This window comes from Ctenopharyngodon idella, chromosome 8 (assembly GCF_019924925.1).
Source record: "Ctenopharyngodon idella isolate HZGC_01 chromosome 8, HZGC01, whole genome shotgun sequence".
NCBI classification, from domain to species: Eukaryota; Metazoa; Chordata; class Actinopteri; order Cypriniformes; family Xenocyprididae; genus Ctenopharyngodon; species Ctenopharyngodon idella.
Window position 1 is genome coordinate 21,047,764 of NC_067227.1, and position 25,626 is coordinate 21,073,389.

Genomic DNA, 25,626 nt, shown 5'->3' on the forward strand with positions numbered 1-25,626 from the left:
GAACTTGTGTTTTTCTGTCTGGTAGCCTATACGTTCGACTTAGTAGGTTTTCGTAGTCGTGACGGCACTTGACTGTAGTCCATACACTGTTTTGTGTGCCGATATGTTGATAGCATAAGAGGTTTTGTGCAGAAAAACATATCCTCTTACATCTCGAAAAGTACATTCACGATACTTTATAAGAGGAATATAAAAGTAAGATTATAAAATGTAAATACACTACATAAAGTTTGATAATAAAACTTGTTAGGTTGTATAAAACAAGGGCAACAATAAAAAAAGACTGATTATTAAATATAAGTGAAAGTGAAAGCTTTTCACTGACATATTTTGCACTTTATTAATCATTATCCCCTAATGTTCTCCTAAATATTCAAAAAAAAGAAAGAAAAAAAGAAAAAGCTATAATATTTTTAAAACATGCAATTTTATTAATCTCAAAAATAAAACATTAAAATCTAACAGGTCTATAAATGGCATCCACATAAATTATTAGTAGCTCTACATACAGTAAATGCCCAACATCACATGTTGAAGAACTCAGTAAAGTCCAGTGTGTAATCATGCGTCTGACTGCTGTTTTCTCAACGTCTTTGCTTGTCCTGGTTCTTGCAGAAAAATAATACAGTCGTCTGTATTAATGTTCTACTTTTCTTGTCTTTAGTTTTCCAGCTGCTCTGCCAGTTAGCAGCATTGAGCTGTCTGTGTGTGTAGAGCGTCTGTGTGTAGAGTTTTTCCTCATAGCCTATAACAGAGGAGCATACAACAGTGTACACAGAAAATACATATTACATCTTAAGATCACAAACAGTATTGACATTGAATAGATATGATACTTTATGAGTATCTATTCTGTTTCTGTTATTTAAAACACATCTACTTAATCCATTATATGTTAATAACACAACTACAAACTTTGATGTTGGCTTGAAAAGCATGAACCTCGAACCGAGATTGAACTCGGGTCAACTTGTGCAGAGCTGCGGCATATGTAAGAACGCTGCCCACAATTCTATTGCTCTGACCTAACAGTTAATTTTCATCAGTTATTTTGTCTATGGATCGTTACATCTCTTAGATTCTGCTTATTTTAAATCAAATACAGATAAAGCAGCACTGTATTAGAATGTATCAGCGAGAGCGTGTGAATTAATCCTATCAGTGTAGCATCTCTTTGCTAATAGTGAAGCTGTAGGTTTTAGTTACTTCAAAAGCAGAAATTAAAATATATGCTATAACTTTCAGTTTTTAGGCTGTTTTCTTATTGGTAAATCACAGGACAGTGTTGACAAGTTTCTGTGCTCCTGAAGGTTTCTGTTTGCAATCTGCACATTATATATGAGCTACTGCATGTGTGTATGGAAGCTTGTTTCCACCATGGAATAAAAATGTAATATATATATATATATATATATATATATATATATATATATATATATATATATATATTTTATATATATATATATATATATATATATATATATATACAGTGGGTATGGAAAGTATTCAGACCCCCTTAAATTTTTCACTCTTTGTTATATTGCAGCCATTTGCTAAAATCATTTAAGTTCATTTTTTTTCCTCATTAATGTACACACAGCACCCCATATTGACAGAAAAACACAGAATTGTTGACATTTTTGCAGATTTATTAAAAAAGAAAAACTGAAATATCACATGGTCCTAAGTATTCAGACCCTTTGCTCAGTATTTAGTAGAAGCACCCTTTTGATCTAATACAGCCATGAGTCTTTTTGGGAAAGATGCAACAAGTTTTTCACACCTGGATTTGGGGATCCTCTGCCATTCCTCCTTGCAGATCCTCTCCAGTTCTGTCAGGTTGGATGGTAAACGTTGGCGGACAACCATTTTTAGGTCTCTCCAGAGATGCTCAATTGGGTTTAAGTCAGGGCTCTGGCTGGGCCATTCAAGAACAGTCACGGAGTTTGTTGTGAAGCCACTCCTTCGTTGGAAGGTAAACCTTCGGCCCAGTCTGAGGTCCTGAGCACTCTGGAGAAGGTTTTCGTCCAGGATATCCCTGTACTTGGCCGCATTCATCTTTCCCTCGATTGCAACCAGTCGTCCTGTCCCTGCAGCTGAAAAACACCCCCACAGCATGATGCTGCCACCACCATGCTTCACTGTTGGGACTGTATTGGACAGGTAATGAGCAGTGCCTGGTTTTCTCCACACATACCGCTTAGAATTAAGGCCAAAAAGTTCTATCTTGGTCTCATCAGACCAGAGAATCTTATTTCTCACCATCTTAGCAAACTCCATGCGGGCTTTCATGTGTCTTGCACTGAGGAGAGGCTTCCGTCGGGCCACTCTGCCATAAAGCCCCGACTGGTGGAGGGCTGCAGTGATGGTTGACTTTCTACAACTTTCTCCCATCTCCCGACTGCATCTCTGGAGCTCAGCCACAGTGATCTTTGGGTTCTTCTTTACCTCTCTCACCAAGGCTCTTCTCCCCCGATAGCTCAGTTCTAGGAAGGGTTCTGGTCATCCCAAACGTCTTCCATTTAAGGATTATGGAGGCCACTGTGCCCTTAGGAACCTTAAGTGCAGCAGAAATTTTTTTGTAACCTTGGCCAGATCTGTGCCTTGCCACAATTCTGTCTCTGAGCTCTTCAGGCAGTTCCTTTGACCTCATGATTCTCATTTGCTCTGACATGCACTGTGAGCTGTAAGGTCTTTTATAGACAGGTGTGTGGCTTTCCTAATCAAGTCCAATCAGTATAATCAAACGCAGCTGGACTCAAATGAAGGTGTAGAACCATCTCAAGGATGATCAGAAGAAATGGACAGCACCTGAGTTAAATATATGAGTGTCACAGCAAAGGGTCTGAATACTTAGGACCATGTGATACTTCAGTTTTTCTTTTTTAATAAATCTGCAAAAATGTCAACAATTCTGTGTTTTTCTGTCAATATGTGGTGCTGTGTGTACATTAATGAAGAAAAAAATGAACTTAAATGATTTTAGCAAATGGCTGCAATATAACAAAGAGTGAAAAATTTAAGGGGGTCTGAATACTTTCCGTACCCACTGTATATATATAAAAGGTAACTGCAACTTTTTATCTCACAATTCTGACATTTTCTCGCAATTGGAAGTTACAACATCAGAATTATGGGATAAATGTGCAATTCTGGCTTTTTTTTTTCGGCTGACTTTTCTCAGAATTGTGAGATAAAAAGTTGCAATTGCAAGTTATCAAGTCAAATTCTGATGGGAAAAAAGTCAGCTCACAATTCTGACATTTACTTGCAAAAGTGTGTTTATACCTCACAATTGTGAGCAAAAAAACAAACAAACTCAGAATTGAGAATTAGATATCACGATTTTGACTTTATTTCTCAGAATTGTGAGATTATATCTCCCTCTGAGTATGCATTTCTTTGTCATTAACCTGATGGAAATAGAGAGTAAAAGAGTGGACTTCAAAGATCTCTTATCCTGTGGCTCCCTCTATAGGACAGCATTAATATTGCTCAGCCAATTTAAATCTGTGGGATTTTGGGATTATTTATCACCAATTACAGTGTTATGCGAAAGTTTGGGAACCCCTTGCAGAATCTGTGAAAATGTGAAAAAGTTTAACAAAATAAGAGAGATCATACAAAATGCATGATATTTTTTATTTAGTACTGTCCCAAGTAAGATATTTTACATAAAACATGTTTACATATAGTCCACAAGAAAAAAAAAAACAACAAATCTCGGAATTTATTAAAATGACCCCGTTCAAAAGTTTGTGAACCATTGGTTCTTAATACTGTGTGTGGTTACCTGGATGATCTAAGACTGTTTTTTTGTTTTGTGATGGTTGTTCATGAGTCCCTTGTTTGTTCTGAGCAGTTAAACTGAGCTCTGTTCTTCAGAAAAAATCCTCCAGGCCCTGCAGATTCTTCAGATTTCAAGGATTTTTTGCATATTTGAACCCTTTCCGGCAGTGACTGTATGATTTTGAGATCCATCTTTTCACACTGAGGACAACTGAGGGACTCAAACACAACTATTAAAAAAGGTTTAAACATTCACTGATCCCCCAGAAGGAAACATGATGCATTAAGAGCCAGGGGGTGAAAACTTTTGAACAGGATTAAGATGTCCACATTTTTCTTTTTTTGTTGAAATATAATTCTTTTCATTTAGTACTGCCCTTCGGAAGCAACAGAAGATACCTACGTTTCCCGGAAGACAAATTAAGTACAATTTATCTTGATCTTCAAATTCAAAAAGTTTTCACCCCAGCTCTTAATGCATCGTATTTCCTTCTGGAGCATCAGTGAATGTTTGAACCTTTTTTAATAGTTGTGTTTGAGTCCCTCAATTGTCCTCAGTGTGAAAAGATGGATCTCAGAATCATTCAGTCACTGCTGGAAAGGGTTCAAATATGCAGAAGATGCTGGAAAAATGAAGAATCTGCAGGACCTGGAAGTTTAACTGCTCAGAACAAACAAGGGACTCATGAACAACCATCACAAAACAAACAAACAGTCGTAGATCATCCAGGTAACCACACAGTATTAAGAATCAATGGTTCAAAAACTTTTGAACGGGTTATTTTAATAAATTCAGCTATTTTTTTTGTCTTGTGGACTATATGTAAACATCTTTTATGTAAAATATCTTGTTCAGGACAGTACTAAATGAAAAATAACATGCATTTTGTATGATCTCTCTTATTTTGTTAAAATTATTCACATTTTCACAGATTCTGCAAGGGGTTCCCAAACTTTCGCATAACACTGTATATGAAAACTGTTAAGTCTGATTAGTTACAAATGACAGCAACAAACTTCAGAACAGTCTTAAGGTCTTTGTTTGGTCCATTCACCTCTGCAGGTTTTTGTTAGATCATTTTCATTGTTTGCCTCAATATTTGCCAGATTGTGTCCTTCACATTGACCGTCAGCCCCAAAGTACCTGAAATATTTTAAAACATGGTCTGTCAACATACAACAATGTACTTTACCTAATGCATTACCTAAGACTGCTATTACCAGTACATACAATAATTGCTAGACTACCAAATCAAAAACACACAAGTCTTAGACTGAATGCTCATCTTTCCCATTTCATCTTTATGAATTACTGAAATATTATTATTTAAGTTCAAAAGACATAATCAGATCAACACTTTTAAGTAGCAAATGTACAGTATTCCTATGCATATAGAACACAATATTACCTAGCAACGGATTAAAGTACCTTTGTTGTAAATGGAGACATTTTATTGCGTCATCAGTGTTCACTTCCAAGTAGGCAGTTTGGACTCTAGATGAAACAAATCTAAGTTAGCTGTTATTCAAAAGCAGCATACATAATTAATGCAATTGTCATGTCATTCCAAGAAAGATCTAATACTGATTAAAACGGATTTTAGTGTATGCAGATACGTAAAGGATAAACGAAAGTTGTAAACTGAAAAAGACATTAAAAAACTTGCAGTCAAGTAATTATTGTGGAAGGGAGAGTTCCGTTGACCAGAAGCCAGTTCTGTTGTTTGGGCCACAAACTGTCCTAGCGGGTAAAACATCCTCCAGCACAACTCTATATCTGCCGCGTCTGTTTGTGAACGAGTCCGTACTCACTTATTTCCGTCAAAAAGACAATCAGACTAGGGACATTTTGCGCCAATTTCTTCAACACCCATTTGCGCTGTTCGTCAATTTCAAATGTTCTTATGTCACGAGAAAAGCAGTCCATGTCTTTCTTTCTTCAGTCGAAAAAAAATGAAGGTTTTTGATGAAAACATTCCAGGATTTTTCTCCATATAATGGACTTCAATGGACACCAAACGGTTCAAGGTCCAAATGACAGTTTCAGTGCAGCTTCAAAGGGATTTAAACGATACCAGACGAGGAATAAGGGTCTTATCTAGCGAAACGGTCGGTCATTTTCAAAAAAAAAAAAAAAAATACAACTGTATAATATGCTTTATATAAACAAACGTTCGCCTTCTAAGTGCCTCCGCCAAAACCGCATTTCTGTATTCTCCAAAAAGCTTACGCTGTATGTCCTACGCCTTCCATATTCAACTTACGGAACGAACGCAGCGCCAGTTACGTTTTTTCCGTAAGTTGAATATGTAAGGCGTCGGACATACAGCGTAAGCTTTTTGGAGAATACAGAAATACGGTTTTGGCGGAGGCACTTAGAAGGCGAACGTTTGTTTATATAAAGCATATTATACAGTTGTATTTTTTTTTTTGAAAATGACCGATCGTTTCGCTAGATAAGACCCTTATTCCTCGTCTGGTATCGTTTAAAGCCCTTTGAAGCTGCACTGAAACTGTCATTTGGACCTTGAACCGTTTGGTGTCCATTGAAGTCCATTATATGGAGAAAAATCCTGGAATGTTTTCATCAAAAACCTTAATTTTTTTTCGACTGAAGAAAGAAAGACATGGACATCTTGGATGACATGGGGGTGAGTAAATTATCATCAAAAGTTTATTTAAAAGTGAACTAATCCTTTTAATGCTTATTGGTTTAAACAACCGCGATGTATTGATCTCTTTTTAAAATGTTTGATTTTAAAACTCTAATATCATGATTTTATGTGTATAAATTATGTGTAAATATTCCTAAAGTCTCTGACAGTGCGATCTCTCGGTGGTTTATGTGATTGTTATCATATTTATAAAAATATATAGAAACATAATTAAAATAAAAATGATTGATACACATCCTTCTAATGGAAATAAATAACAAGTACTTTGGGTGTATTGTTCATTATGTTTATTTTCATATAAAAGCAACAGAACTTAAATTACATCCAGTTTATCAGCAACAAAGCGCGTGAGTGTGAATCCCGCGATATCCGCCTTTGATCTCGTAGGTGTCTGATCCACTACGAGAACGGAGAACTGTCCGTCTTGCCTGCACTTTTTTCACTCCTCCCCTCACTGCAGCCGCCTAGCCTCGCCTGAAATGTAGGCTCAGACAAGCCTTTTCCCTTCCCTTCCCCCAGAATTCAGCTCACTTCTGCAGACTACTCAAGCCAGTGTTCAGCTAAAATCGTGCATTTCATCTTTTGTTTCTTATGGCTGACCAGACTCAGAGTTCAGCCCAATGCTGTTTCACACAAGGGTGTTAAAAACATGATGCTTCTACTATTCTCATTTGTAAGTCGCTTTGGAGAAAAGCGTCTGCTAAATGACTAAATGTAAATGTAATGATGCCAGGCCCAGAACCAAAACAGAAGTGCCAAATGTAACCCAGATCTGGTCCAAACTTCATTGCGATCTGTAATAATATCCTTATTATCCTTAAAAATATTTTACAAATGTTGTTTTGATAATGTTACTCCTTTATTATGGAACATTGTGCCAATATTGTATAGAACATTCTCCAATCTTACATAAACCAAGGCCCTAACCATGTCTTGAACATTGGGGGGGGACTTTTTTTTTTACTTTTTTTTTTTTTAATAAAGCATAAAGAAACAAAACAGTGAAGGAAATTGTTGCTAATACAATGCTATATCAGATATGTACAATAACAATTGTAGAAAAATAGTAGGCCTACATTGAGAACTCATGTTTAATGTGATAGTTTCATAATACAATATATTGTTAGTTCTGAGATTCTTCAATTTAGTGAACAAATACATAGATTCGCAATTTATACTTGAATTACCAAGTAATGGTAGAATCTTTGTTAACAGTATCAAAGGTTCCGTGTTCTAATTCGCCCTTGTATAGTTTTTTTTTCCCTCATTAAAATCAAAGATGTCCATCAATGGTTGTATATCAAGAGCAGGGTCACGTTTGTGTGCATTTTTTTGTGATTTTACCGGAAAGAATAGAACCTCTGCAATGGCATTAAGCGATCGATTGACATGCTCGTCAATCGAAATCGATTTAGCCATTTCTAATTATCGTGGGGGGAGGGACTTGTCCCCCTCAATGTCTATGGTGGTTACGACCCTGACATAAACAACATCCCCAAAATATCCTCAAAATGTTGTGAGCTTTTGTTAACACTTATCATGAAATTTTGTCATCTCAGGCAATAATATCCTCAAAACATTTTATGAATGTTGCTTTGATATGTTCCTCCTTTCTTATTATGGAACATTGTGCCAATTATTTAGCCTATAAATGATCATTATACAACCTGTTCAGCAACATCCCCAAAGCATCCTCAAACTGTTTCAGGCAAAATGTTCTACTTCTTTTTTTTTTCTTTTTTTTTAAAACATCACTTAACAGGACTGTTTTATTAAAAACATTTTGTCATCTCAGTCTTCCATAATATCCTCAAAACATTTTACGAATGTTGCTTTGATTTGTTCCTCCTTTGTTAGCCTATTATGGAACATTGTGCCAATGTTTTATAAAAGATCATACACACTTTTATCTCAACAACATCCTCAAAACATCCTCAAAATTAAAATGTTCTAGCTTTGTTAACACAAGAACATTACAAGAACGTCTTGAACACTCTGTCATCTCAGGCCTCAATAGCTGTTTCCATCCAAAGTTGCGTATTTAATTTTGATTATCGCATAAAACATTTGCGAATAAAGCACCGTTTACATCCAGCGAGTCAAAGAGAACAAAAACGTCACTTCCTGAGACACTGGTGCTAAATATCACTAAGAAAAATTGAAGTTTCTGCAATAGAAGCCATTGTATATAATAATTTTTATATATAATATATTATTTGCGGCTCAGAGCGTACAGATGAAACACAATAAACGCTGTCATGTTATCTTGCATTCAAATGCCTAGTAGTTGTGAATGCAATCGTGTGAGGCGCTTCTGGGAGGGAATTAAACCAAACCACTTTAAAGACAGACTTTGCTCAGGCATTGATGATGTGCAAAGAGATCGGTCCGCTGGTTGGTCCAGTTATGCCATGCCATTGTACAGTCACGTCTTTTTTGACGCGCATCAAGAAATTTTTTGGTAAAAGTGTTTCCATCGTAGTTTATGCTCAAGTGTTCATGTCACATAAAAAATTATTCTACTCATTTGCGCTTACGTTTTTTATGCACATTTTTAGAATTTATGCACATCTTGTTTTTATGCGATATTCAAAAATGCACATAAAAATAGGTGGATGGAAACATACCTAATGATATCCTCATAACATTTTTCTAATGTGGCTGTGAGAATGTTCTTCCTTTGTTATTATGGAACATTGTGCCAATGTTTTATTGAGAACATTGTATGACCTGTTACCTCAACAACATCCTCAAAACATCCTCAAAATGTTACTGGTAAAATGTTATATCTTAGTTTGCATTTAACCTTATATAAAAATTATTTTAAATGACAAAGCATCCTTAAAACATTCTTTGAACATTACATTTAAAGGTTTTCTTTAAAACATTAAACAAACTTGTAGGGAATGTTATCCAAAGTTCTGTGAATGCTTCTCCGCCGTTCGCCTTGCGTTCAACATAAGTTACTTGACAGACCCATTTATAAAAAAATTCCCATTCACCCAAGATCTGAAGAGCCTCATGCACTCAGAGGGCGGACCTGAGCTCACCATGTTTTTAAAAAACCATGCAGGTTTACGGCACGTTCTAGAGATTCGTCGCTATGATCATTTTAGTGTTAAACCGGATTCCTTTGTTATTATGGAACATTGTGCCAATGTGTTTTTGAGAACACTGTATAATCTGTTACATCAACAACATTCCCAAAGCATCTTTAAAATATTGCAGGTAAAATGTTCTATCTTTGTTAATACGTCTCATTAGAAGAACGTTTTATACAAAACATTTCATCACCTCAAACCTCAATAATGTTCTTATAGCATTTTCCTAATGTGACTAAGAGAATGTTCTTCCTTTGTTTTATTGAAATATTGTGCAAATGTTATATTTACAACATGTATAATATGTTACCTCAACAACATCCTCAAAACATCCTCAAAATGTTGCAGGTAAAATGTTCTAGATTTGTTTATGCTTAACATTATAGGAACATTTTCTGAAATTATAAACATTCTTAAAACATTTTTTGAACATTTACTTTCAAACATTAAAAAAACTTTTACAGAATGTTAGCCAAAGTTCTGAGAATGTTCCCTGCTAGCTGGGAAAGGTGCACCAGGTAACACCTTTAAATGAAAAGCAGGTTCCCTTTTGATACTACACTCCGTACTGCGTCGTCTGCCGTTTAGGCAAGACGCAACGGAAACTCCTGTTTTCACCGATTCTGAAGCCTTTTTTAATCATGCAGCGAAACTGCATGGCCATTGGCCGCTTCGTCAGCAGCTGGATCAGTTCACCGCTCTCAAGCAGCTCTGTCTTCCACTCCGCTCTCAAGCAGCCTGGTCAGCGCTTTGCTCCCGAGCCGCCCACAGTGGCGAGCGCGTGCTTATGGTGTTCTTCCTTCTGCGGCCGCAGTTGGAAGCTAAAAGAGCATATTTTCCTGAGCAAATTTCCTGCGGCGTTGTTTCAAATGTCGTGCCACGATTGTGTCGAGCCCCTCTGCACACTGATGACGGGCACAGTGAGTGCATGCAATGTCTGGGGAAATCCCACGCAGAAGCCGCGCTCACTGAAACAACCTGCTCTCATTGTGAGAGTATGAGTCTGGCCTCCTTGCGCTCGTGGATAGCGTTCTTTTCAGAACGCGACTCCGCCCCTCACGCCCCCCTGTTTTCTTCCTCCCAGGAACCTGTGAGGAAAAAACAGCGGGACAGAGGATCTCAGCGCTCAGATGAAAGTGAGCTCATGCCGGCTCAGGTCCCGCGTGCCTCATTTTCTCCACAGAGAGAGCTTTCCCCCGTCCACTTCTCCCGCCCTGACCAGCGCCCCTCTGCCATCGCGAGTGACCTGGTCTCGTTCGGGTGATCTGAAGAAGAGCCGCTGGATGACAGCATGTCCATAGCAGACTCGAACGCTGAGGATTGGCCGGACTTGCATCACGACTCTGCCCCCTTGCCGTCTCTCGAGCTGATCGACGCCAGGGCTTCCATCGACTCTGAGCTCACTCGCGTGCTCTCTAAAGCCAAGTTTACAATACAGGACTTTAAACGTCGGCAGATCGCTGTGCTGTTCAGACTACGTGACTTGCTGTGGAGTCTTGAAGTCGTTGTGGTGTTCACACTATGTGACACTACCTAAATGATCCACAACAGGAGCCTCTTTGATGCGTCGTTGAGTAGTTCACACATAAAGATTGGCGAGCGCCGATCACTCGCTGATTTTCCCCCGATCACAGCCCGACCTGTCGGCAAGCTCATTAACCTGCAAATCGGGCTTAAATTGGGCTTAAAATCCTGAAGTGTAAACTTGGCATAAGGCCGTCAAAGAGCTCGGCTTGGAGTGGTCTGCACCTGAGGAACCCACACGCAGCCGCTTGGATGAGTGGGTTCTGTCCGGACGTCGTCAAGCTCCTCCCCAGCGGGCAGCACCCTTTTTTCCTGACAAGGAGCTCACAAAATCGTGGTGTGCCCCGTACTCTGCCCGCCTACACTCTTCTGCCTCTCACGCTCTCACCTCGGTTGATGGCGCTGAGCAGAAGGGATATGAAAAGCTGCCGCCTCTGGACAAAGCCGTGGCCGCACACCTGTGTCCGCCCGTTGCCATTGGTTGGAAGACAAAGGTCACCCACCCATCCAAGCCGTGTCACACTACATTGACCCTCGCTGCGTGGGCATACACCTCGGCCGGGAAAGCAGCTTCCGCCCTGCACTCAATGGCAGTTTTGCAGGTCTACCAGGCCAAACTCCTGCATGACCTGGACCAGCCGCTCAGAACGTTTCAGAGGATGCTAGGTCTCATGGGCTCAGCATCACCAGCCCTACAGTTGGGCCTGCTTTGTATGCGCCCACTACAGTTCTGGCTGAATCCATAGGTCCCACCCCAAACCTGGCAGCATGGTCGCTGCTCGCTCAAGGTGAATCAGGTGTGCGTTGCAACCCTGGCTCCATGGATGAACCCCTGCTGGTTCGAACAGGGCGTGGCTATAGGGACGATGTGCAAGAGGAAAGTCGTTTTCACAGACGCTTCAAAGATGGGCTGGGGCGCTCTGTGCGACGGTCACCCAGCCTTCGGTGCTTGGAGGAGCCAAGAAAGCGATTTTCATATTAACTGCCTGGAAATGATGGTGGTATATCAAGCTCTCCAATCTTTCCTCCCTCTTCTGGTGGGACACCATGTCCTGATCAGATCAGACAATATGACAGTGGTGTCCTTCATAAATCACCAGGGCGGGCTCTCGTCCAAGCCCCTTTACACTCTAGCGAAAACCATTCAAGAGTGGGCCCAGCACAACCTGCTCTCACTAAGAGCAGCACATGTTCAGGGCATACTGAACAAAGGGGCGGACATGTTGTTCCGGAACAACCTTCCCTCGGAGGAATGGTCGCTCCACCCCCTCGTGGTTCAGAAAATTTGGGATGTCTTCAGGAGGGCAGAGGTCGACCTCTTCGCCTCAGAAGACAACTTTTGTTGCCAAATTCACTTTTCAAAGACCAAGGATGCGCTGGCCCATGACTGGCCCAGCCTCCTCCTGTACGCTTTTCCCCCGGTTGCTCTGATTCCCCAGGTTATCAGACGAATCAGGGAAGGTGCCCACAGGGTCCTCCTGGTGGCTCCTCTATGGAGGAGCCAACCATGGTTCTCGGACCTGTCTCAGCTATCATCCATGGAGCCATGGCCGATCCCCCTGAGACGAAACATCCTCTCCCAAGCGAGAGGGACAATTTGGCACCCCAAACCCGAGCTGTAGGATCTCCATGTATGGCTTCTAGACGGGAGCCTTCAAACCTCCCTGAAGATGTCCTGAACACTATCTCACAAGCCAGAACTCCGTCAACGAGACGTCTCTACTCCCTAAAATGGTCAGTCTTTGCTTCCAGGTGTACAGCCTGGGGCGAAGACCCATTTAGTTGTGACATATCTCTGATATTGTCTTTCCTTCAGGACTTAATGGATAGGGGCCGTACTCCCTCTACCCTTAAAGTCTATGTCGCAGCTATAGCAGCCTCCCATGCTCCCGTAGCAGGGCAGTCGATAGGAAGAAACAACCTTGTTGTTCATTTCCTAAAAGGGTCTAGGAGGCTGAACCCTTCCCGCCCCTGCACGATTCCCACCTGGGATCTGTCTTAAGGCCCCTGAGAACTAAAGGGCCCTCCCTTTGAACCACTCCAGACTGCTGACTTACGTTTCCTAGCACTAAAAACCACCTTATTGCTAGCCTTAGCTTCGGTAAAGCGAGTGGGAGATTTGCAGGTGCTCTCCATGAGCCCCTCCTGTCTTGAGTTCGGGCCTAATGACTCTAAAGTTGTCCTGAAACCAAGACATGGATATGTCCCGAAGGTTCTATCCACACCCTTTAGGGCACAGATGGTCATTCTCTCTGCACTTCCTTCTTCCCAGGATGATCAGGAGTTGAACCTACTTTGTTCAGTCAGGGCCCTGAGGACCTACATCGATCGTTCCGCCTCTTTTCGTCACTCGGAACAACACTTTGTCTGCTTCAGTGGCCGCACGAAAGGTCTTCCGGTCACGAAGCCCAGGTTATCCAGATGGATAGTCGATGCTATAGCGCTCGCTTACTCCTCCTTGGGCCTGCAATGCCCTATAGGTGTTAGAGCGCACTCCACGAGAGGCATGGCCTCTTCTTGGGCATGGTCCACTGGCATGTCCATCGCGGAAATCTGTGAGATGGCCGGCTGGGCCTCACCGTCCACGTTTGTCAGGTATTATAACCTGGACATCCCTGCATTACAAACACAGGTTCTCTCTCCATGAACCAATGGCCGTGCAGTTTCACTGCATGATTAAAAAAGTCTTCAGAATCGGGGAAAACAGGAGTTTCTCGTTGCGTCTTGCCTAAACGGCAGACGCAGTACGGAGTGTAGTATTCTAAGGGAACCGAGGTTACGTTAGTAACCAAGTACGTTATGCGACATCAAAATGAATGGAATAAAACTGAGAAAAATCCCCCAACATACAGCATAGAACAACAAAACCTAACCATGAACACAAGAAACACTGTGATTGATATACAAGCAGGGTAATAGACTTAACAAGACACACCTGGGGACATCAGGGAACAAATCAAACAAGAAAACTACAAAGGACTAAATAATGTGGCAGACATGACAGGAAACAGGAAATAAAACAAATTTGCATGAACAACATATAACAGTGGATTGACTCAACTTCCCGGTTATGTTTTTTTGAAACTGGCATACCCAGAGTAAGCAAGATTTGGTTTAATCAACCAAGAGTTCAGGGTATATGTGATGCTAAATTAACCTTGCTTTCTGGAATACCCCCTGGTTGTTATTTTGTCCTGGAATGAAGCCCTGCTTCAAACCCTATGTATGTATGGTGTTATTTGGATCTGTTTTCTATACAAACACTGTTCCTGTAGCTCTAACAGTAGGGCCTGGTACCAAGTCATGGGTTCGATACCCATGGAATGCATGAAGTGATAAAATGTATACTAATGTAAGACACTTTGGATTAAAGCATCTGCCAGATGCATAAATGTAAAGTAATTCTGGGTTTAGGTCACCATAACCGTTGTTTAGGAAAATGATTAAGAGCCAAATGTAAATACGTACACTTTGTGGACCTTTAAAGCAGCACTTATCATTTTGTCATTTCAGCTCTATACATAAATCAACTTCCTGCTCAACGATTTCCAAGTGGAGACATGCAATGTGTGAGCTGATATTGAAAGAAATGTAATCTTGGTCTCCAGGAATCTGAATGTTCTACCAGCGAACCTGAAGTCATAAACAACTGATGAGGAAATCTAAAGGGCTTCGTATTAATTACCTCAACCATCCATGTTGGTGAACTGATCCTCAACCAGCATACACAGATGATTTCTCTGTGGTTTGCTTCCCTAACTTCTTTCTGGACACCCTGCTCTCAAGTTTGAACCTACAGAGCTTGATGGCTTTGCTCAGTGCAGAGAAGACCAGTGTGTCCAACAATCCAGTACTTTATCTAATGTGTTGAAGAAACCATGACTGAGCTTATGAAGTCTGGAGATGAAACATTTGCCTCTGCTTTCAAATCAACCTCTCTTGCACCTTATGTAAACATGATCAATTTTGTGATTGTGTTATTTATTGCTGCTACTTTGAATTTCAAACTGTGTTTTGGCACATGTGCTCGTGCTGAATATGAGATAAATGGAGAATGCTGCCCCATGTGTGCACCAGGTACAGTATACATTGTTTAGCAGCAGTTCAGTGTGAACCAGGGAACCTATGTTTTTCAGTGTAATACTTAATTCTCCCATGAAGTGTCTCCTCAGAAAAAAATGTAAAATATAAAAAAATATACAGGTGCTGGTCATATAATTAGAATATCATCAAAAAGTTCATTTTTTTATTATAAATTATTTTTAAAAATGAAACTTTCATATATTCTAGATTCCCTACATATAAAGTAAAACATTTCAAAAGTTTTTTTTTTTAATTTTGATGATTAGAGCGTACAGCTCATGAAAGTCCAAAATCCAGTATTTCAAAATATTAGAATATTTCCTAAAATCAATCAAAAAATGAATTTGCAAAACAGAAAAGTTAAAGTTCTTTAAAGTATGTTCTTTTGTGCACTCAATACTTGATCGGCAGGACATATTACAGCAAATGACTTGCTCCTAGCACAAATTACTGCATCAGTGAAGTGTGGCATGGAAGTGATCAGCCTGTGGCACTGCTGAGGCACTATTGAGCCTTCAGATCATCTGTATATTGTTGGATCGACTGTTTCTCATCTTTCTCTTGAAAATATCCCATAGATTCAGGTCAGGCATATTGGCTGGCCAATAAAGCACAGTAATATCATGGTCATCAAACCACTTGGAAGTGGTTTTTGCACTGTGGGCAGGTGCTAAAGTCCTGCTGGAAAAGGAAATCAGCATCTCCATAAAGCTTGTCAGCAGATGGAAGCATAAAGTGCTTCAAAATCTCCTGGAAGATGGCTGCATTGACTTTGCACTTGATAAAACACAATGGACCAACACCAGCAGACGTCACGGCCCCCCCCAAATCATTATTGACTTCAGAAACTTCACACTAGACTTCAAGCAGCTTGGATTCTGTGCCTCTCCAGTCTTCCTTCAGACTCTGGGACCATGATTTCAACATGAAATGCAAAATTTACTTTTATCTGAAAAGAGGACTTTCGACCACTGTTCACTGTCCAGTTCTTTTTCTCCTTAGCCCAGGTAAGATGCTTCTGACATTGTCTCTGGTTCAGAAGTGGCTTGGTAGTCCTTTTCCTGAAGATGTCTGAGTGTGGTGACTCTTGATGTGCTGACTCCGGCTTCATTCTACTCATTGTGAAGCTCTCCCAAGTGTTTGAATCGGCTTTACTTGACAGTATTGTCAAGCTTGCGGTCATCCCTGTTGCTTGTGCACCTTTGCCTACCCAATTTCTTCCTTCCAGTCAACTTTGCATTTAATATGCTTTGATATTTCACTCTGTAAACAGCCACCCCATTCAGTAATGACCTTCTGTGACTTACTCTCTTTGTGGAGGGTGTCAATGATTGTCTCCTGGACCATTGCCAAGTCAGCAGTCTTCCCCATTAGTGTGGTTTCAAAAAACAAAAGATACCTGGATTTTATACTGTAGGGATGGTCATTTAATGAAACTCAAATGTAAATATTCTAATATTTTGAGATACTGGATTTTGGACTTTCATTAGCTGTACGCTCTAATCAACAAATTTACAAAAAAAAACTTTTGAAATGTTTTACTTTACATGTAGGGAATCTAGAATATATGAAAGTTTCATTTTTTAAAATAATTTACAATAAAAAAATGAACTTTTTCACGATATTCTAATTATATGACCAGCACCTGTATATTTGTTTTACATTTGAAGGAAACCGTGTTCATTGGCATTGCACTATAGATACAAGCACAACTTGTGTTCCATGTTCTGCGTCAGCTTACATTGATGAGCCCAATGGGTTAGATAAATGCTTTCCCTGCTCTGTTTGTGATGCAGGTGAGTATGTACTCCAAAATACAGACTTGAAATACAAAAATGTTCTCTTACAAATTACATTTATTTATGTAAGTGTTTTATGTTTTTCACAGAACAAGGACTAAGAGTAAAGAAAACTTGTACACGCTTTGCAGATACTATTTGTGAGCCACTGGAAGGATTCTACTGCATTGAGCGAAAGAAAGACAGCTGTAGATTCGCTGTGAAACACTCTGAATGTCACCCTGGACAATATATCAGACAATCAGGTGAGGTATTTTAGAACAGAGAGGAACAATGGCCACAAAGTGGAAGGACAGCTAGCTTAAAAAAAAAAAAAAAAAAAAAATTTGCCTCAGACACAAGAACAATACCAGTACTACTTGTAATGAAAGACTCTCATTAAGTCAGTCATTATTTTAATATATTACAGGCACAGCATTTACTGATACTGATTGTGGTAACTGTGCAGAAGGCACTTACTCTAATGGCTCTTTCACTACCTGTCGACCACATTCAAAGTGAGTGATTAACACAAGATTCACAAATGTAGAAAAATTAATCCACTATGACCAGATATTCTAACATTGCTTACATTTAAAGATGTGAGGCTGAAGGCTCTAAAGAAATAAAACCAGGAACAATGTCATCTGATGTGGAATGTGAGAAGTCAAGTTCAGTTAGTACTACTGTTGGAGTCAGTGTTGGAGTCATTGTTGGAGTCATTATTGGTGTTTTGGTGACTGCTGTTGGGATCAAATTAAAACAGAAAAGACAAGACCTTGACAGAGGTAAGACTGTAATTATTTTTAGTGTATATATATATATATATATATATATATATATATATATGTGTGTGTGTGTGTGTGTGTGTTATACAAGTATTAATATACTTTTTAATGTTTTAGATTCAAATTATGCAATACCAATACCAGAGAGTAATTCCGCTGGGCTGGAAGAGAGACCAATACCGGAGGGTGCCTGTGAACCAGTAAGTAAAAATGAAGCTGCATGCATGATCATAATATTTGCTTTCATTTTTTTATATATAAATATTTAACAAAACAAACTACAATTCAGTGCATTAAAGGGGTTATATCATGGGGAATCAAATTTTACATGAGTGATAAAAGAGTTCAGTGTACCTTTTGCATTTATTCAATGTTCAGAAACTTGACCCTCCCAGTCACAACGTGTTAATAAGGTTGTGTAGCGCCCATCATTTGTTATCATGGTTCCAAATAATAGAAATGAACAGCTGAAGTTTATTTTAAACAATGCATCATTTCAGTATGGCCAAAAGAGTTACAGCACAGATTCTTTTATAAACACACTGTAATGCATGCTTTGCAAACTGTAAACACACATCACATGGCCTAGCAGCAGAAATTACCCTTTAAAATATGAGTACAGAAAACAAAATACAGAAATTTGTGAAAACCATGCAAACATCTTATATACTAAAAAAATATTATAATGTTCTGATAATGGCTATCTTTGAAATGTGGATACGGAGTATATAAATAAAAATCTTCATTTTTTTACAGACATCACTAGACTCTGAGACTTCTCTTATACCTAGAAATAGTAGGTAAGAGCCATTGATGGATCATTAGGTACTGTATTTTACAGTATGAGAAAAATTTCAAATTGTATGAAAAAATTTCAAATGAAATGGTTGTGTTGTTCTTCATTTTCAGTGATATTGTAAACCCTGTAACTTTTACAACCTTGCAACCTTCTAGACCAGTCTTCAAATCACATTCAGAACAGGCTTCGCAACAGGTATCAAAGATGTTTTTTTTTTTTTTTTGTTTTTTGCTAATTAAAATAAAATTAATAAAGCCACTAAAGTCAATAAAAGAACCTGATTTTACCTTATTGAATCTATTATTACCACTATGTTTGCTTGAGTACTTCAATATGATCTATCAGACAAACTAAACAAAAAGGTTATACAGAAAAATATTAAAGTCTCTTTATATCTTAAAATAGATAAAGAGGTGTATAAAGAATTGAAAGTTGTTCCTTTAATAATGTCTGTCTATTGCGTGTAAATAAAATGGTATTGTCTTTTCAGTAGTTACAAATGAGTCATGCAAGAAGGAAGAGGAGGAGAAAAATTTATAAATAACAACATAGCAGACGATGCTCATTATTTACTCTTTTCTCTCCCTAGAATACAGACAAAAGATCTCTCTTCTCTGGGATGGAATCGGAAGCTGAAAGTGATCATGACAAAGCAAAAGTAGGCTATTCAGCAACGTATTTAGCTCAAAACACTAAAGTCAAGTATGTAATGACATAATATTTTGTGGACACAAAACATGCATAGGACACTCTCTATGCGTAACCCCTCTAACCCAGGTCCTACTCGCCCCGCGATGTGCGGGCCTCGAACCTGGGTCTCCAGCGTGGGAGTCAGACGCTCTAACAAGGAGGTATGACGAGCAAATCATGCCACAGATAACCTAGCGAAGGAGACAGTCGTGTACTTTTACATGAGAGAAGGGGTATGTGACCACCACAGACGCGTGACACCAACATTGTTGAAGTACATCGCCGCCATAATAAATGAATACCTTACCCTCATGTGCTTTTTCGAGCTTTTATCTTTCCTTTGTTATCTTTCTTATCAATCATTGTTAACTTTTTACTTTCCCATGTTCTGATGATATTGAATATATTATTGTTACAAATTGTGTATTGTATACAAAGTTGTATGTCATTAATGTCATCTCCTACTGTTCACAAGCATTAAAAAAAAAAAAAAACATTTTTAAAAAATAATGAATCATGAAAAATAATGAATAATAAAATCACTTTCTCCTGGAGATTAAGGACTATGTGCAAATTATACACCATCAGAGTTGCAATTTTATTTCATTTTCACAATTATACAACAACAACTTTAAAGCTGAACACATAAATTCAGTAATTATAATCTATAAACATGATATTCTGGAATGTGTCATGCTGAGCTTTTACTTTTGATGTCTTAGGTTTAGGAAAACAGTGTGACTCATGATAGACTATCAAACTCAAATGGATCCACTACACTACTTATTTATTAAATTTCTCTAATTAAAAAGAAATAGGAAAGAAGACTTTACTTTTATTACTTTCCATTTGTCATTTGCATGATTTTACTTCACCTGAATAACTGTTCTGTGTATTGTTGTTTGTCTTATGGTAAAGTGCTTTTTGTAGACTATCTAAGATCTGGTCTTTAGTCTAATTTTATATTTCTTCCCCCACTCCAGAACCTAGTAGCTTAAGTATTGCATTGGAGTACGCAGGTGCTACACATTGGATCACATTACTCTGAATTTCGCCGATCGGTTGCATCCAGCCGCAGTCGATGTCGAACACTATTTTTCTGTCCAATCACGTGCGCGTTTCACTTTGTGTGTTGGAAGGTTCGAACCCCCAGATCTTAGGGTGTACTCACACTAGGCGCTCTGAACCGTGCCCGAGCGCGTTTGACCCCAAAGCCCGGTTCGTTTGACAAGTGTGATCGCTCCGTTCCGTGCCCGGGCACGGTTCGTTTAGCCGGCCCTGGCCCGCTTGGAAGAGGTGGGCCAGAGTGCAGTTCAGTTGGGCTCGAGCGCGGTTCGCATGCAGTGTGAGCGCTAACCGTGCCAGGGCACGGAACAGTTACTCCTTTTGTGTGCGCTACTGTCATCATTATGACAGCAAACATCTTTATTACTACTTTGATAGTAAACTTATAAATTCATGTAATTAATTCGAGTGTATTTGGGTTTATAACGGGTCTGATTCTCAGTCGCGCTCGGGCTCGGTTCAAGGCAACCATGCCTAGTGTGAGTACACCCTTACTTTACGAGTAGGTTTTCATTCAGACTTGTTCAATGGACTAGTTGCACGTGGCCGCCATGTTGGATTTTCGATCAGTGAGTGTACGCATATACACTTCCGGTTTCGCTTTATACCGTTGCAGAGTGCCGGAGAAAGCCAAAAATGATCTCTTATAGTTGTTTATAGAATCTGTTATATCACTTAAAATACAACTAAGAAGATAATAGTACAATCACAAGAGCCAATGGCATTTAAATGCATGCATGCATGGGTTAGATTAATGAACTCATGGTGCATAAGCATATACAATGACAATAATGCCTGTAAATATACAACTACGATTAGAGTTGTCTGCATAAAATGCCTTGTGAACATTCACACGTTTGCCCCGTGATAAATTTATTTCCTATTCCTAATACTATTTTCTCAGTTCTGCGCACATTTTCACTTAGGCCTACCTACATCAATTGCTCCATCAATATGATCACTACATATTTCACGATTTCTTTGCATCAGTTATCTTTTTAGATAAAAACAAGAGCTGTGAAAAGATTGTGATTAATTTACATTTTTAACTGTAGCACAAACAGTTTAATATGGCTAGCCTAGGTACGTTTTTTTTACCCGTGGTAAAATATGTTTTTTGCTGCTTAGACGAGACAAATAATGATTTATGCAACAGATGCTCTTTACTCGTCTCACTTGAACTAAATAAATGCAGAATTAGAAACGCACAGGGGAAATACAAACACTGAAAATTATGCATTTAATTGGCACCTAGTCCATTAGATTTTTTAAATACTGTTAGATCAAATTATGGACCTCCAATACTTAATCAATATAATACAGAGCAGAGTAGAATACTGGTACCAGGGACCAAGAATGACATAAATACGATAAGTGCTGTTCACTCAATGTCAAAGTTTATTGAGCTCGCTGTAACTTTTATATAGCAAAAGTCTAGGGCATTATTTTTTCCTGACACGTTTTGTGTCATTTTGTGTACATAATTGACACAAATTGTGTAAATATAACACAGTGTGTAGAAAATTAGCAGGAATAACACGGTTGAGTTAAAAGTAACACAAAATGTGTTGTCCTTAACTAGACACATGGGTGTGTTAAGATATGACACAGGTTGTGTTGTTTTTAACACATCTGTTTTAAGAGCTATTAAGGTACTTAAGTTAAATAAATCCCCTGGTGTGGATGGATTAACTTAAGAATTTTATAAATCTTTCTCTGAAAAAACTTGCTCCTTTTCTCTTAAAACTTTTTTCTCAGAGAATAGAAATTGGAAAGCTTCCACCCTCCTTACACAAGGCTTAATTACCTTAATACCCAAGCCAAAATAAGACACTTTATTTTTAGATAATTGGCACCCAATTTGCTTGCTTAATATTGATTATGAAATTTAAGCCTCTATATTTTATGTTAGAATTAAAAAGACATTAGAATTCATTATTGATGATACACAGTCTTGTTTCATGAGCAACAGGCATATTTCAAGTAATATTCGTTTTAGATCTTATCGATTATCCCCACTTATATTCATGCCACTTAAGGCATTTGATACTCTTGAACATTATTTTATTTTTTCTGCACTTAAAAAATTTGGTTTCAGTAACTATTTCATTAAAACAATTAAAACTTTATACTTTAATAATTGTTCAATCAAACTGCATTCTGGCACCTCACCCAGATTTAATCTTAATCGTGGTATCAGACAGGGATCTGCCCTATTTTTCCCTATTCTTACTCTGTTCACAACTACTTGCTGATTTTATGAAACATAGCACTTTAAGAGGAATTACAGTTGCTGGCAACATCATCACCATTAGCCAATTAGCAGATGATACTACTCTTTTTTTTTTTTTTTTTTTTTAAAGATGTAGGAGAAATATCCAAAGGTATTAATATTATCCATATATTCTCTAAAGCTTCAGGTCTTCACTTGAATATTAATATTAATATTAATTAAGTGTGAATTGATGTCTCTTAAGCAGTGTGATCTACTATCTGTTTGTGATATCCCTATAAAAAATGAAGTCACTTAGGTATAAAGATTGTAAAGGATGAAGAGAGAAGATGTAAACTAATCTTCTCTGATAAGACAAAAAAAAGTTAAATCAGTGCTACTAAGAGACTTATCTTTGAGGGGGAGAGTATTGGTTACAAAAGCAGAGGGCATCTCAAGACTCACGTATGCAGTATGCATGACTCACGTATCCATAAAAAATTGAAAAATAAAACCCATTATATTAAGAAATCTGTGGTGATGAACACTACTGAGAATGGAGGCCTGAACTTTTTAGATTTTACCACTCTTAATTATACTTTTAAGGTTAACTGGATCAAACAATTCTTAAAAAAACCAACTAGTATATGGAATATTATTCCTCATTGTATTTTCTCACAGGTTGAAAATCTTCATTTTCTTTTACTTTCTAACTACAGACAAATGCTGCTCTCCTGGAATTTAATTTATAAATATCATTTCTCACCTAATAGATGTTTCATCTGGAATAATGAACATATTTTATATAAATCCAAAACATTGTTTTTTGAAAATTGGTTTTCTAATGATATAGTTTTGGTGAGCCAACTTTTCAATCAAGGTCTTCTTTTATCTCATTCTGATTTTTTGTCGAAATTTAAAATCCCAATCACTCCTAAAGAATATGCTGTAGTTATGGATGCTGTCCCCTCTGGGTTAAAAATTCTTTGTAAAAACTGTCCCCAATCGTCTTTACAGTATCTGGCCCCTGTTGACACTGGTATTGGTCGAGTTTTCTTTTCTTCTTCCTCTGTTAAACACAATAATCGACAGGTTCAGGCTCTTTTTCAAAGGGATGTTGTCTCTGGACCTCCTATTATAACTTTATGGAATAGCCGTGTTGATGGCTTGATATGGCACAGAATTTGGAAATTACCTCATAAATATTTAATAACAAATAAAGTAAAAGAATTTTCTTTCAAACTCATTTATAAATATTACCCCAGTAAATTTTTCCTTGTAAACAGATTTAACTGGGATATTGACATGCTTTGTACTTTTTGTGGTCGACAAACCTTTTTTCATTTGTTTTGGAGTTGTCCTTATTCATCATTTTTGGTTAGATTTCTGCCTGTTTGTTAGAGATCATATTATGCCCAGCTTTCAACTTTGTTTTGAAAATATTTTATTTATTTATTTTTTTCTTACGACATGTCATTCCATAAGGAATAATTTTTGGTTAATTTGTTACTTTTGTTGGCAAAGTTTAGTGTACATAAATGTAAGTATGGTGATTATAAACCATTATTTCTAATTTTGCTATCAGAAGTTAAACAATACCTAAAATCTATTTCTAATCTGATAAACAAGAAAGCTGTTAAATATATTAATGTAAGCATTTCCATAGGTTTTTTTTTTTTTTTTTTACTTGTTTTCATCCTCTGGCTAATGTAAAATTGTTAAATATGATTAATTCAAAAAAAAAAGAAAAAAAAAAAAGCATGAGTCGTATGGTCTCCAGTCGCTCTCACGGTACTTTGATGTCACGCCGACGCCCTATAGAGTGGTGCAGGTATGACGTCCCTTTGTAGGCCAACCTGGAAGTTAGTGGCGCACGGGTTCCCTCGATCGAAAGCCTATGCATTTTTCCCATTGACTTTTGGAAAATCTCAAAAAATAAGCTCTGTGTTTAACAAAGGGTTATGATACTTGCACGTTTTGTCCATCAAGATAATTGTCACAGATAAACATAACTTTTATGAAGTTTGAAGCCTAAATGCAGTCGCCAGAAGTAAAAAGCTAAAGGTAGGCTATAAACGAACTACACCATGGTCGCTCGACTTCAACGTCACCATCACTAAGCTTCCGACAACTCTTTCAGTTTTTATCTAAAAACATTTTCACAGCACATTTGAGTTGGAATAGTTTATAAGAGTACAATTATGAGCATAATGAGGCTGTAAAAACAGACTGAGCTTACCTTCTCAGAGTGATGACAATTAATGTCCCCGACTGCCTGTGTAGTCCCATTTACCCACTTGTTAGCAACCGCCTTTTTCAAGACACATAACAGCTTAAAAAAAAAAAATCACAAGTGGGGTAATACTGATGCATTTTATGTCATAGAATAAAACGTGAAACTGTCTTGAGCTTGTGTTCACTACAGACCTTATTTCAGCCATTTAACCAAAATCCCATTCAAAAAACCCATTGACTTCGGAGCGATGGAACCAGAAGTGCTAAAATGCTAACTCACTTCTGCATTTTGGCCTACAAAGTGATGTCATACCTGCACCACTCTATAGAGTACCTCAGGGATGACGTGTTTTTGTAGGCCAACCTGGAAGTTAAACCAAATCTATGCTTGAGAAGCATGAGTTTTCACAATTCCTTATTCTGAGATTCTGAGTAATTGGAGACAAAACCTTTTTGGGTTATGGTAGGGTATGACCCCACGCAGATCATAAACCGTTGAAATCGTTTGAGAAATGTAAACTTTATTGCACTTTTTGTCCAGAAATACGGAACTACGGATCCACTGCTTTGTGGATAGGCGGAAGTTAACTGACGTCATTGCGAAAAGGGCCTATTGGGACACAGCTTTTGTATTTATAGACCCATTTGGAGCAGACGTCACAGTTAAGTCACTTGCAGCTGCGCGCGCATAGTGGTTGCAGAAAAATAGCGGTAGCAAGTGGAGGAAAATGTGCAAAATCCAGAGAATAAGAGAAAAATGTTTTGTTGGGCCTCTGGATGTCGGAATCGGAATGCAAAAAAATATAGACTTTTTTTATAGAATCCCGACGCTGAAGACGTCCTTTGAAGCTAAACGGAGACGTTTATGTTGCAAGTCACAGACTTGA

The 25,626-nt window shown here is 38.3% G+C and overlaps 2 protein-coding genes and 1 long non-coding RNA gene across 14 annotated transcripts in view; 2 read left to right on the forward strand and 1 right to left on the reverse strand.

Moving 5' to 3' along the window:
- Nucleotides 1–25,626, forward strand: part of LOC127518171 (tumor necrosis factor receptor superfamily member 14-like) — a 70,389-nt gene that overhangs the window by 13,348 nt on the left and 31,415 nt on the right. The window contains exons 2-11 of one of the 10 annotated variants that reach the window (XM_051904545.1): nt 14,603–15,166; nt 16,843–16,968; nt 17,061–17,216; nt 17,381–17,468; nt 17,551–17,738; nt 17,856–17,938; nt 18,495–18,538; nt 18,648–18,732; nt 19,127–19,195; nt 19,315–19,781. The exons of 2 other annotated variants lie outside the window; for them this stretch is intronic. In XM_051904545.1, the coding sequence (XP_051760505.1) occupies nt 14,968–15,166; nt 16,843–16,968; nt 17,061–17,216; nt 17,381–17,468; nt 17,551–17,738; nt 17,856–17,938; nt 18,495–18,538; nt 18,648–18,732; nt 19,127–19,195; nt 19,315–19,422 (1,146 nt within the window). In that variant the 5' untranslated portion in view covers nt 14,603–14,967 and the 3' untranslated portion in view covers nt 19,423–19,781. Of the gene's footprint in view, nt 1–14,602; nt 15,167–16,842; nt 16,969–17,060; nt 17,217–17,380; nt 17,469–17,550; nt 17,739–17,855; nt 17,939–18,494; nt 18,539–18,647; nt 18,733–19,126; nt 19,782–25,626 lie in introns of those variants that run through there. 7 more of the 10 variants (XM_051904554.1, XM_051904551.1, XM_051904549.1 and 4 more) reach the window with 7 other exon arrangements.
- LOC127518178 (tumor necrosis factor receptor superfamily member 14-like) overlaps nt 1–25,626 on the forward strand; it is a 49,988-nt gene that overhangs the window by 5,821 nt on the left and 18,541 nt on the right. The window lies entirely within an intron of this gene.
- Nucleotides 3–25,298, reverse strand: LOC127518185 (uncharacterized). Of its 3 annotated transcripts, none has more exons than XR_007931486.1 (5): nt 24,932–25,298; nt 24,744–24,815; nt 5,219–5,284; nt 4,845–4,933; nt 3–745 (listed from the first exon to the last, which is right to left on the reverse strand). It is a non-coding gene; the product is annotated as an uncharacterized LOC127518185 (long non-coding RNA). The 3 variants fall into 3 exon arrangements; XR_007931485.1 differs by having other exon boundaries at nt 24,744–24,836; XR_007931484.1 differs by having other exon boundaries at nt 24,744–25,298.